Genomic DNA, 12,611 nt, shown 5'->3' with positions numbered 1-12,611 from the left:
GCATGCCTACAACACGTCCACCGCAAAATGCGAAGTCGGTTCGGGGAAGGGCCAGACGGCCTGCAACCAACCCGCAGCAAGCCCCAAAATCGTAGCAAAACGCCACTTTGGAAATCCGCAGTTCCCAGGAGAAAACCACGGATGGCTGCAAAGTGGCGACTGCATCATTTATCCCAAGGAACCTCAACTCGCAGCCGCCCCAGAGTAAAGGGCTCCTGTAGATGGGGCCTAGGTAGCTTCCCAATTTTACAAGGAATTCAGGGCTTAGATACGTTGAGCAGGGGGTTGGACTCGATGGTCTTATAGGCCCCTTCCAACCCTACCATTCTATGATTCTATACCATTCAACAGCACCAGGGAACCAAATCACTTAAAAGAAATCAGGCTGCAGAGGTATTACTTAACGATCACCCCTAAATAACCTGCTTACCACCAAACAGGAGATCTGTGGCTCAGCAGAATCTAAGCCTGTTGGCATGCCAGATAAAGGCCTGGACACTGGGCCTTGACCAACAGCATTGATCCATGACAAACTGCCTCATCTAAAGCTGTTCAAAATACAGTGCTGGGGAAGTGGGCTCTAAACACCACGCATTGAGTCAAATTTGGCTTTATACAGTAATTTTGTACTAATTTCATTAGTTTTTAGCGTTCTGGTGTGCCAAGAAAAAATATTTCAGTGCCACAAGCCCTCTTAAATGCATAATATCTTGAGCCTGGTAAGCCTGGCTTGCCAAGACAGCTTCCTAGATTGCAATGCCTATGCTGCCCTCCTTCAGATGACTGAAAGATATGAGACAACCAAAAGTTGATCATATGGTGTGACCAATGGTGGCCTCTAACTACATGACCACAGGTAAGCAGTAAGCTTTTAAAGATGCTTTCTTGTGGTTCTTGGACATCCAAATTCAGCCTCTATGAAAACTGGCCCCAAGATCCTACTGGTAACGGCTGAGCGCTCAAGGGCTCCAGATCTGTTGGACCTTTCCACTCATTCTGCCCGGCCCTTCCTTGCATCCCTCTGTCCTTCCTCCTCTCCCATCCCCTTGCTGCTAACCCAAAGATAGTGCTTGGATAACAAGCTGCTAAGCCAGTATTTGCCATGTCCATCTCTCTCAGTCTAACCCATCTCATAGGGTTCTGTGGAGAAAGTGAGATAACCCCAGGTATGCTATCCTAAACAACTTGGAGGAAGTATGGCATAGCAAATATTTTTTAACTTATTAATTTAAATACCAATACACATGAAACAATAACATGGTAATGCAACGTATCATGGACGTCTCATCAACAAACAATTCACCTTCCCTAGCTTATAAATACTTTTCTGTGTGTTTCAGCTGCCTTTAATTGGAGATTAACCCATATGGAGCCAAGAGAAAGATTACAAATGAGGAGAAAAACTTGATAAATTTAAAAACCAAAACTGAGACAGAGAAGGAACAAAATAAACTGTAAACATATACTGGGTTGAGTCATTCAAAATTGTTGTGTGTAATGGAACATTTATTTGCAATGCCACAGGACTCCAAGTTTCAATGTTTGTGTCTTAGCACAGAGCCACCACATGTAAAAGAAGTCCATTCAATCTTTGCCATAATACCAGCTGCTACCATTAGCATTTTTACAGATCCTAGAGCTATGTGATAACCTATAATAAAGTTCCAGATGATCTGTCTGCCAACCTTTTCCTCCTGAACCTCTTCCCAGGTGCAGGCTCGAGAGACACTAGCAGAAAACGCAGTGGTACAGGAAGATAACAGTTTGGGAACTTGTGAGTTTTCACATGGAACAGAAGCCCTCAAATGCCACATCCTCTAAGAAACAACTCTAAGGAAAAGGCTCTCTCACTACAGAGTTAAAGCCCTCACCCTTATTTGCATATATGAATATTCTAAGCACTGAATGATAAGCTGGGTCATGCTGCAGACTTCAAACATACCAAGTATTCAGTGATCATTTCACTAGTAAATAAACAGTGAAAAAGACCAAACAGTGTGAAGTAAACATTTGCTCAAAGGCTCTCTGCCTGTAGGAAGGTATAATTACTGACTACTCTCTCCAGCTGCTGAAGTCTGCGCTTGCAAGCAGAGAGATACCCCTGAGAAGAAGGGGAATTAATTAAGGCTGGGGTAGGCAGACTTCAGGATTGCAGGATCTACTTTTACTTTTTTACCAGAACCCTGAGATCAATCAACAGGAGTCTGGTACAAAAGATATACACTTAGAATTAAAAGAATTCTGAGCCAGGAATTTGTTTTGAGGGCCAGAACGGAATGAAGCCAACACAAAAATCCACTCCAGGTCACTCTCCGCCCCCCCTCCCCCCAGGCAGCTTTCTTCATTTCAGCAATAAAATTTAGGGTGTGGGGCCATTTTGTTGCTGGTATTGTTAAACATATATATCCAACTGAATGAAGAGTTCCAGAGAATAGCAAGGAGAGACAAGAAGGCCTTCTTAAATGAACAATGCAAAGAAATCGAGGAAAACAACAGAATGGGAAAGACTAGAGATCTCTTCAAGAAAATTGGAGATCTCAAGGGAACGTTTTGTGCAAAGACGGGCATGATAAAGGACAAAGAAGGCAGGGACCTAACAGAAGCAGATGAGATTAAGAAGAGGTGGAAAGAATACACAGAAGAACTATACAGGAAAGAACTGAATGTCCCTGATAGCCACGATAGTGCGGTCACTGAACTTGAGCCGGACATCCTCGAGAGTGAAGTCAAGTGGGCCTTAAGAAGCATTAGTAACAACAAAGCTAGCGGAGATGACAGTATTCCAGCTGAGCTATTTAAAATCCTAAAAGATGATGCTGTTAAAGGGCTGCACGCAATATGCCAACACATTTGGAACACTCAACAGTGGCCACAAGACTGGAAAAGGTCAGTTTACATTCCAATTCCAAAAACGGGCAATGCCAAAGAGTGTTCGAACTACCGTACAATTGTGCTCATTTCACATGCCAGCAAGGTGATGCTCCAAATCCTACAAGCTAGGCTTCAGCATTATGTGAACCGAGAACTACCGGAAGTACAAGCTGGGTTTCGAAGAGGCAGAGGAACTAGAGATCAAATTGCCAACTTTCGCTGGATCATGGAGAAAGCAAGAGAATTCCAGAAAAGCGTCTATTTCTGCTTCATTGACTACGCTAAAGCCTTTGATTGTGTGGATCACAACAAACTCTGGCAAATTCTGAAAGAGATGGGAATACCAGACCACCTTACCTGTCTCCTGAGAAATCTGTACGAGGGTCAAGAAGCAACAGTAAGAACCAGACATGGAACAACCGAGTGGTTCAAAATTGGGAAAGGAGTACGACAAGGCTGCATATTGTCGCCCTGCTTATTTAACTTATATGCAGAGTACATCATGAGAAACGCCGGGCTGGATGAATCACAGGTTGGAATTAAGATTGCCAGGAGAATTATCAACAACCTCAGAGACGCAGACGATACCACCCTAATGGCAGAAAGCGAAGAGGATCTAAAGAGCCTCTTGTTGAGGGTGGAAGTGGAGAGTCCAAAAGCTGGTTTGAAACTCAACATTACAGAAACTAAGATCATGGCATCTGGCCCCATCACTCCTGGCATATAGAAGGGGAAGAAATGGAAGCAGTGACAGATTTTATTTTCTTGGGCTCCAAGATCACCGCAGACGGTGACTGTAGCCATGTAATTAAAAGACGCTTGCTCCTTGGGAGGAAGCTATGGCAAACCTAGACAGCATAGTAAGAAGCAGAGACATCACCTTGCCGACAGAGGTCCGCATAATCAAAGCTATGGTTTTCCCAGTAGTAACGTATGGCTGTGAGAGCTGGACTATAAGGAAGGCTGAGCGCTGAAGAATCGATGCTTTCGAACTGTGGTGCTGGAGAAGACTCTTACGAGTCCCCTGGACTGCAAGAAGGTCAAATCAGTTCATCCTAAAGGAAATCAACCCTGACTGCTCATTGGAAGGACAGATACTGAAGCTGAAGCTCAAATATTTTGGCCACCTAATGCGAAGAGAAAACTCCCTGGAAAAGACCCTGATGCTGGGAAGGATTGAAGGCAAAAGGAGAAGGGGACGGCAGAGGATGAGATGGCTAGATAGCATCACCGATGCAATGAATATGGACTTGAGCACACTCCGGGAGAGAGCAGAGGGCATGAAGGCCTGGCGTGCTATGGTCCATGGGGTCATGAAGAGTCGGACACGACTTAACGACTGAACAACAACATTGTTAAACAACTGGAAGGCAAAAATTCTTGCTGATGTATTTCAGTTTATCCAGAGTCCTATCAGTAGATCTACCTTCTGTCCACTCCCTGAATTAAGGACACAATAAACAAACACACCTGGAGTTTTCCCGCTCCACCTTTTCTGAGCACTGAAATTATATTTTTTACGTGTTCAGGATTCTTCATCCGGACAGTTGCTTTCTCCAGCTCAGGCACCTGGAGAGAGACACAATATATGCTATTCTCAATTGCATTTTTGGCATGTTCAATTTTATTTATTTATACCCCACTTTTCTGCAACAGGCATGCAAGGTGGCTAATAAAAATAAATTAATAATAACAGTAGTATATAAATATATAAATATAATATAAAAGCAAATATAAAAAACAAATGCAATCACATTTAAAAATAAATAAAAGCAAAACTAGATAAAAACAGCAGAGCAAATTAAAAACAGCCGCTGAAGAAAAGCCAAGAGAAGAAAAACAAATCACCTTAGCGGGCCAAAGGCCTAACAGGAAGGCGTTCACTGATGCAAGGTCAACAGAGAGAAGGCCAAACACACCTCCTGGGAAGACAGCCCCAAAGCCGAGGCACATCCGCTGAGAAGTCCATTTCTTACATCCCCAAACACAGGGTGATGTACATTTGCGACAGACCTTGCACCTGGCTTGGAAGTTGCAGCTAGTGCAGAATGCAGCAGCTAGGATGCTCGGTGGGGCACCCAGCCATATACACGTTTCACCTGTGTTAAAAGAACTGCATGGGCTGCCTATTAGCTACAAGCCATGTTCAAGGCTTTGTTGTTGACATAAAGTAAAGTAAAGGTGTCCCCAACCAGTCATGTCAGACTCTAGGGTGTGGTGCTCATCTCCATTTCTAAGCTGAAGAGCCAGCGCTGTCCGAAGACGCTTCCGTGGTCATGTGGCCGGCATGACTGAACACCGAGGTGCACGGAACGCTGTTACCTTTCCTGCCAAAGCGGTACCTATTTATCTACTTGCAATTTCTTGCTTTCGAACTGCTAGGTTGGCAGAAGCTGGGACTGAAGACGGGAGCTCACTCCGTCATGCAGCACTCGGGTCTCGAACTGCTGTCCTGCCAACCTTCCGGTCTGCAGTTCAGCGTCTTAACCACTAAGCCTGAGGACCAGGATACCAAGTAGATTGCCTCCCCCTATATACACTCAGTCGACACCTAAGATCTTCAGAGGAGGCTTTCTTAGCCATTCCACAGCCAACAAAATGTCACCACATAACATCTTAAAAGCGAGCCTTCTTAGTAGTGGCACCCACTCTGTGGAACATGCTCCCCCATATGGTTTAGGAGGCAGAAAAGGTGGTGTGTTTTAAATGCCTCCTGAAAATGTTTCTACAAGCTTGATAAACTTGTTTATGCAAGCTTTCCCTGGCTTATAATTATCATGATGATGCTCCATTTTACTATGTCTTCTATTGTTTCTCTTGATCTTACACTTGTTGAAAGTTGAAATGTATTATAGTTGTATTTTAACTGTGATTTTTAAATTTGGTATGCAAACCGCTTAGAGATTCTAGCATTACATAAGTGTTATATTAGTATGATATTACTATTACTACTAAATGCATAAATAACGAGAAATAAATAAATAAAGCAAGCGTGTGAATACCTTTCTATATACCCTGTTGCTCCTGTGGGGCAAATCTATGTTCTTAAATACGACAGAAAAGAGTCAAACCGCAAAGGGTCTGAGGGACATGATCAAGGTAACAGAGGGGGCCAGGGATAATGGAGCAAATTCTGTATTGCAGTCCAGAACTGCTAAGCACGTGTAATACCTTTGTCCCCACCTTTAGTTTTTATCCCAGTCACAGTCCTTCCCAAACCACAATCGCTCCCCACTAGTCTTCTTTTCAACCCTCAATCCTGCCCTCCACAGGCCTTCTCTTTACCCTACAAGAGGTCACGACTTCTGCTCTCTCATATACTTCTTTCACAAGTTCTTCCCCATTAGTCCTCCTTTCTCAAATACCAAAACAGCGAGAGAGACAGGAGCAGGCAAAGGGAGCATCAGGGCTGGCTCCAGTTGGGCAGCCCCCCCCCCCCTCCATAGGAGATGAGTGGGGAAGGGGGGCCATTCCACCAGCCCTGCTGACAGTCTACTTAATTTTTTCCTCTTCCCTCCCCATCGCCTTTTCCTTGTGTGTCTTTTTAGATTGGAAGCCTGAGGGCAGGGACTGTCTTTTTTGTTAACTGATTGTAAGCCACTCTGGGGCCTTTTTTGGATGAGGAGCGGAATAAAAATACTTCAAATAAGCAACTCCTTCACAAGTCTGTCGCCCCTTCAGGCAGTCAATTTGCTCCTTGCAAGTTTCCTACAATCCATCAGTCCTCCCTGCAAGGCCTGCAGTCCTCTGACCCCCTTCCCCACAATAACATCCCAGGGAAGAACGGGGAAGGCCTAATGTCCATAAAGCAGCTTCCCCCTCTTCATTCCCAACCACTAACTCCCATGATCCCACCTTACACAACTCTTTCCTCAAATCACATCACGTCCGGATCCCTTCCATGTCATCTCAAAGCAGATTTATTTCAAGTGAGAACTAACATAGTAGCTGCCCCACAGCAACGAGGCCGTGGACAATCTGAATTGGCCTTTGCCATAAACATACATAAGCCGTTCTTTCGGCTCTAGCCCCCTCTCATCACCTGCAGCATGGAGATAATGCTGGCCTATCTTATAGGGCTGTTGTGAGGACTGCACTATGGTACACTGTATGCGCGAAGCACTGTGAACACTGGAGAGCGCCTCACAACACACAGTGTTATTGTATTAGCATCAAAGCCCCCCTCTCCCCTCGAAGCACAGCTCCCCACAGCTCCCTTGCACACCTCACACCTCGTGCCCGGGCACACGTGCTCAGCTCCCTCTGGGGCTTTGGATCCACCTTATCGAATCATAGAACAGTCGGGGTGGAGGGGGCCTACAAGGCCATCGAGTCCAACCCCTGGCTCAATGCAGGAATCCAGGTCAGAGCATCCCCGACAGGTGGCTGCCCAGCCTCGTCTGGAACGTCTCCAGCGTGGGGAGCCCACCGCCTCCCGAGGGAGTTGGTTCCGTGGTCGCACTGCTCTGACAGTCAGGACGTTTTTCCCGACGTCCAGCCGGAATCCGGCTTCCTGTCGCTTGAGGCCATGACCAAGATTCCGCGTCCTGCACTCCGGCATGAGCGAGGGGAGGCCCTGGCCCTCCTCTCCGCGACAGCCTTTCGCGCCCTCGAAGGCGCCACCCTGTCCCCCTCAGTCTTCTCTTCCCCAGGCTAAGCAGGCCCCGACCTCCCAGCCTCTCCTCAGAGGGCTCCCCCGCGCTATTAGGAAGTCTCCGCCGGCCAGCTGCTTCGCCAGAGGGCTCCCCCCACCCGCCTTCCCAGGGCCCCGCCCGGCTTTGCGTAAAGATCCCCTCCTGCGCCACGATGTCCCCCTCCGAGCAGCTCGCCCCCGAGCGGGGGGCCCTCCGGTCGCCTCAGAGTCTGGGCCTAATGTCCGGGGGGGGGGGGGTGTTCTTTCGACGGCGAGGTGCCGCCCGGCCTCGCTTCACGGGGGGCGAGCGGGCTCTGCCGCGCCTGGGGCCGGCCGGCTGGTTCCGCGGCGCGGGGGGCCGCGCTGCCGGCCCCAGCGCCCTCGCCCCCCGGCCGTGCCGCCTTCAAGGGCCGCCTCCAGCTCCCAGCAGCCCCGGCCCCGAGAAGGCGGCTTCCCAGGACCGCCGCACCGCGGCTCTGCCGAACGCGCGGGCTCGCCGCCCGGGGCGGGCGGCGTGGGAGCACCACGCGGCTTGGCCGGCCGCCGGGAGCGTTTCGAGCTCCCGCGGGGTCGCCGCCCCGCGCGGCGTGCTGGGCCACCCCGGGCCGCGCCACGCGCTGCTCCGGCCCGGGCTCTGCACGCTCGCCCCCGGCGCCGGCCTGTGCGGCGCAAAGCCGCTCGCCCCGCTCACCATGACGCCGGCGCAGCGGCGAGCCCGCTCAGGAGGCGCCTCGGGCGACGGAGCCGGGGACGCGGGCAGGCAAGAGCGCGGCCTTCCCTGGGCCGGGCTTGGGAGGCGCCTCCCCCTTTCCCTCCGGCGCCGGCTTATCGCCGTGCCGAAGCCGTGTGGCGGCCTCGGCCTGAGCGGGTCGTGCGCTTCCCCGCCCGCCCCCGCATCTGGGGTCGCCCCCCCCGGGTGGAGCTGGGTGCCTGCGAGCGCTGATAACGGGCCCTCGCGGCCGGGCAGGCCTCGCTTTCCGAAAGACGAAGATGCCGGGGCGTTATCGCGTGTGTTCTTGTTCTCATTTTTCGATGCCCCGCCAGAATCAAAAGCGGACTAGATGTAAGTCAAGCGTATTTGCCTATGGCGCAAAGGCCGTTACGAACACAACAAAAGTACAGAATATGTACATGACAGCCTGGAACTAAAAACTCAAACAGGAAATTCGTATGAAAGAAATTCATACAAAAGGAAATCGCACGAAGGGACAGAATTGAAAGGGAAGGCTAAAAATTGACACTGGTTACACAGTATAGACTCCAGTGGCAATACTAGCAGGGCATTGTAGCAGGTGGTCCCCTCTGCAGTCCACACTTAGCTTCTTTAGAAAATTTCGGCAGATTTTTTGGGCTGCTACAGCAAAAGTTGCCACCTTGATCATAGTCGCTTTGTTATCATCCGCCAACAAATCACAGATAATAGCAGTAAGCCAAGCTGCTCTTGCTCTTAGAAGATCTCCCGAGAAATAATCCGTAATATCTTTATACCAGGAGCAACGTAACACCACATCTTCCATAGAATAGTAGGGTTGGGAGGGGCCCATAAGACCATCAAGTCCAACCCCCTGCTCAATGCAGGAATCCAATCAGAGCATCCCTGACAGATGGCTGTCCAGCCTCATCTTGGAGGCCTCCAGTGTGGGAGAGCCCACCAGCTCCCTAGGTCATTGGTTCCATTGTCGTATTGCTCTAATAAAATTGCAAATGTCTTTCAATGTAAGTAAGTGTCGCCCCTTCAGGTTGTCAATTTGCTCCTTGTAAGTTTCCACCAGTCCCCTGCACCACAGATACATGTCTGCTGTACCAAAGGGTCCCTTTATATTTCCCTTCCAGCTATACTGTTGGCATTGTTTGGAACAGGAGGGCAGTAAAGTCCTTTCTAAGACCAAAAAAGGTCAGCTCTTGAAAATACTGTGGTATGTACTGTTCTCTCCTAAGATACCTGAAGCACGGAGAAAAGGCTTGACACTGGCTGGCGAATATGTTTTCATAAAAATCTGCCTCAAAAATTCTATCTCTGATAAAAAGTTTATCTTTATGGACCAGAAAAGTCTGAGCATCCGCTAGGCAAGAGGATGACATGCTAACCAATTATGAGCCCATCCACCCTTTATGAGCTGTTTGTTAAAACATTGTTTTGCCAAGTTACTTTCCTCAAAATACATCATTCTTTTCCCATATAGTATAATTGCCTTATAAATTCTTCTCCCAATAGAAGGCAAGTTAGCCTCCAGTCTTAGCAATGGGAATGGTTCTCCAGAGGGGAGTACCAACAGTTCCTTCAAGAACTTATGTTGTACAATCTCAACTATTGGGATTAGTCCCTGCCCCCATATCTCCACCCCATATGAAGTTGGGGGAGTACTTTAGCTATATATAACTTCCAAATGGGGCCTACTAGGGAGCCACCTTTCTCTCTCCCATAATATAGGATTGCTTTTGCTGTTCTCCAAGCTGAAAGTTTTGCTGCCTCTGTGTTAAATTTCTAACATTCTCCTTGGGGGCTAGGATAGGGGTCAAGCACAGCACAGCCTCCACCAAACTATTCTCCTGCTCTTGCTGCAGTAATCGTCTGTGGCTCCTAATGCCTGCCCAACTCTTGCCTTCCCATCGATTCCAAACTGTGAACCTCAGAAGTTTGATCAAAAGACCCATGCAGCTGCATTTGAGGTCTACAGCACAACCAGGATCCCACAGGATTTAGGATTTCCAACCATCCAGGATTACCCTCAACAGTGCTAGAATGGCCTAATTGTTGTTTATACTTTAGGCTACCATTTGAGTTCTGTTCTGCTTGCTCCCTTATCTAGGATTTTTTATAACACTGAGAATGGATACAGTTCCCATCTTGGGGTTGCACAAGATGTCATTCTTGTGTCAAAAGGCAGTACTCCCTACAGAATCGGTGAGAGGAGGGGTGGGGCATAGCTCTGAGGTGGAGCACAGGCTTTGACTGCAGAAGGTCCGAGCTTCAATCTCTGGCATCTCAGCTAAAGGAGACTAGGTAGCAGGGATGGGGAAAATCTCCCATCTGAGACACTGGAGAGTTGCTGCTAGGCAGAGACAAGACTGGGCTTGGTGGCACAAGAGTCCAACTTTGCATTAGGCACCCTCTGAACTAGGCCAGGGAACGCAGTGAGCCACCCTGAAGTCATTTTGCAGACAGCAGGTAACTGGTGGCACACTCATGTGCGCCTAAAGGTGGAATGCATCTGTGGAACAAACATTTGGCTGCGTGTGGCACTTTCATTTGGGAGCTGGGCTGGCCACAGCTCCCCAGAGTGGATACAATGTTACCACAGATTTGCCTTTGTGTAATGTGTGGCATGCCCCTGAGTTTAGTGAAGGCAGAATTACAGATACCTTAGCTTCTCTATGATTTGAGACAATATCAACACGCCCTGCTCAAGCATCCCTTCAACTGTATGAAAACCTGTCTTTCTGCAACATGCCATGGGTATCCATGCTCACAATGGATCCTCTCTATAATGTTTTGGAGGGAGCAATCCTATCGGGATAGGTGGCTGCCTCCAAACTCAGAGGCAACCGCTTATCCAATGCAGGGCAGGAGAAGTGCAGAGGGGATCATCCCCACTGTGCTTCAGCTGCCCTGCATTTGCAGCTAGACAGCCGAATGGCAGGTGATTGGGGCAGCAGAAGCAAAATCCATTTTATTCCTATAGAAATGATGGTGCTGTGATTTGAGTTTAAAACACAGAATTGCACATGCTCAGATTATATTATATTATTATTAGTGATGGTATTAAAATCAGGGTTAGTGAACTGTGTAATTATTCTAACATCAGGAATTTAGAAGCATGGAATGGAAAGCATGGAATGGAGGAAGGGGTGGTGGCAAATAGAAATGTTAGTTGTGCACTTCTCAGCTGAAGTAATACAAACAGCCATCTAAAGCAGGGGTCATAAAACCATTGCATCTAGGGTCTAAACTTACAAAGCTTTACCACTGACAGGGAAGATACCCTGCTCAAGAAAGCTGCAGTTTCAAGGGAACCAGGGCACTCTGACTAGTCTCTCTCCCCACCCCACACACACACACTGGACCTGCCAATATCACTCCCAAGACGACGGAGTGCTGTGTCCAAGAGGAAGCCAAAACTGAAGGGCAGTGCCTGCCTGGCAGCATGTTTCTCATCTCTAAGCCCTACTCATGAGGAAGCCAGACTCCTCACATGCGTCACATCAGGGCTCTGAGGAGATGTCAAGAGGTGGGGCAGCAAAGCCAACTGTAAGGCAGCACAAGTGGGGTCTAACCAGTGCTGATGATACCTCCGTGCTTGGCAACACCTGAGCCTGCTGCGCTCACCCTGCTATCCAGGGCACAGCTCACCCTGCTATCCGGAACATCCTGACTCTAACCTTCTGGACAGCTCCTTGGCCTTTCCAGTAAGACAGAATTTTGAGCCACACCAATACAGGGGGACTGAAATGGGACAGAGGGTTGCCCCTTTGAGGCTCTCCACTCGGTAGCAAGGGAGCCTGGAGGCTTGGAAGACATGCCTGTCCCATTCCTGCCACTCCTGTGTGGCTCAAAATCCTGCCTTACCAGGAGCTGTCCAGTGAACCAAAGATGAGGAGATTCTGGTTGGCAGGGGAGCTGTCCAACAAGGGAGCACAGCAAGACAGGTGTTGCTTCAACTGTGCAGCTTCATAGATGGTGTTCCTGCCCCATTCATTCCTGCCCTGTCATCAGGGCCTTGATCCAGAGCCCTTGAGTGACAGGCCCTCCTCCCAAGTAGAGTTCAGGGAGGGATGACCATGCATTGCTGTCCGATAGGCACTGCACTTCAGCTCTGAGCTTCCAGTTGGTCACACCACCACCTCTTGACCTGGGGATGATTTTTAGTGTAGTCAAGGAGTATTGGCTTCAGGTGGGGCATCTTCAGGTGAGGATTATTGGTCCCCTGGAAACCTATCAGCACTAGGGCCAGCGGTAGGGCCCTTCTACTCCCCTGAGGACTTGTGAAGTTCAGGCCTAGACCCAGCAGGAAGGCGGTGCGTCATGAGACTGCCTCTCATCCACAGTCACCTACAAGCAAACTGGACAAGTTAGGCAGGCAGGGTAAGTTTGTATCAATTATAAGAA

At 48.8% G+C, this 12,611-nt stretch overlaps 1 protein-coding gene across 1 annotated transcript in view; it reads right to left on the bottom strand.

Annotated features, from left to right (window-relative positions):
• NT5C3B (5'-nucleotidase, cytosolic IIIB) overlaps positions 1-12,034 on the bottom strand; it is a 33,137-nt gene extending 21,103 nt beyond the window's left edge. The window contains exons 1-4 of the mRNA XM_084807274.1: positions 11,885-12,034; positions 11,698-11,751; positions 8,196-8,477; positions 4,342-4,440 (exon numbers count right to left, since the gene is read on the bottom strand). Coding sequence (XP_084663400.1) covers positions 4,342-4,440; positions 8,196-8,477; positions 11,698-11,751; positions 11,885-12,034 — 585 coding nt within the window. The remainder of the gene's footprint in view (positions 1-4,341; positions 4,441-8,195; positions 8,478-11,697; positions 11,752-11,884) is intronic.
• Between the last annotated feature and the right edge of the window lie 577 nt (positions 12,035-12,611).

Source organism: Heloderma suspectum, chromosome 6, assembly GCF_057233095.1.
Source record: "Heloderma suspectum isolate Gila_16-S chromosome 6, 16-S_ref, whole genome shotgun sequence".
Classification (NCBI taxonomy): domain Eukaryota; kingdom Metazoa; phylum Chordata; class Lepidosauria; order Squamata; family Helodermatidae; genus Heloderma; species Heloderma suspectum.
The sequence above is the reverse complement of the archived record's forward strand: the minus strand, read 5'-3'. Positions and strand labels throughout refer to the sequence as shown.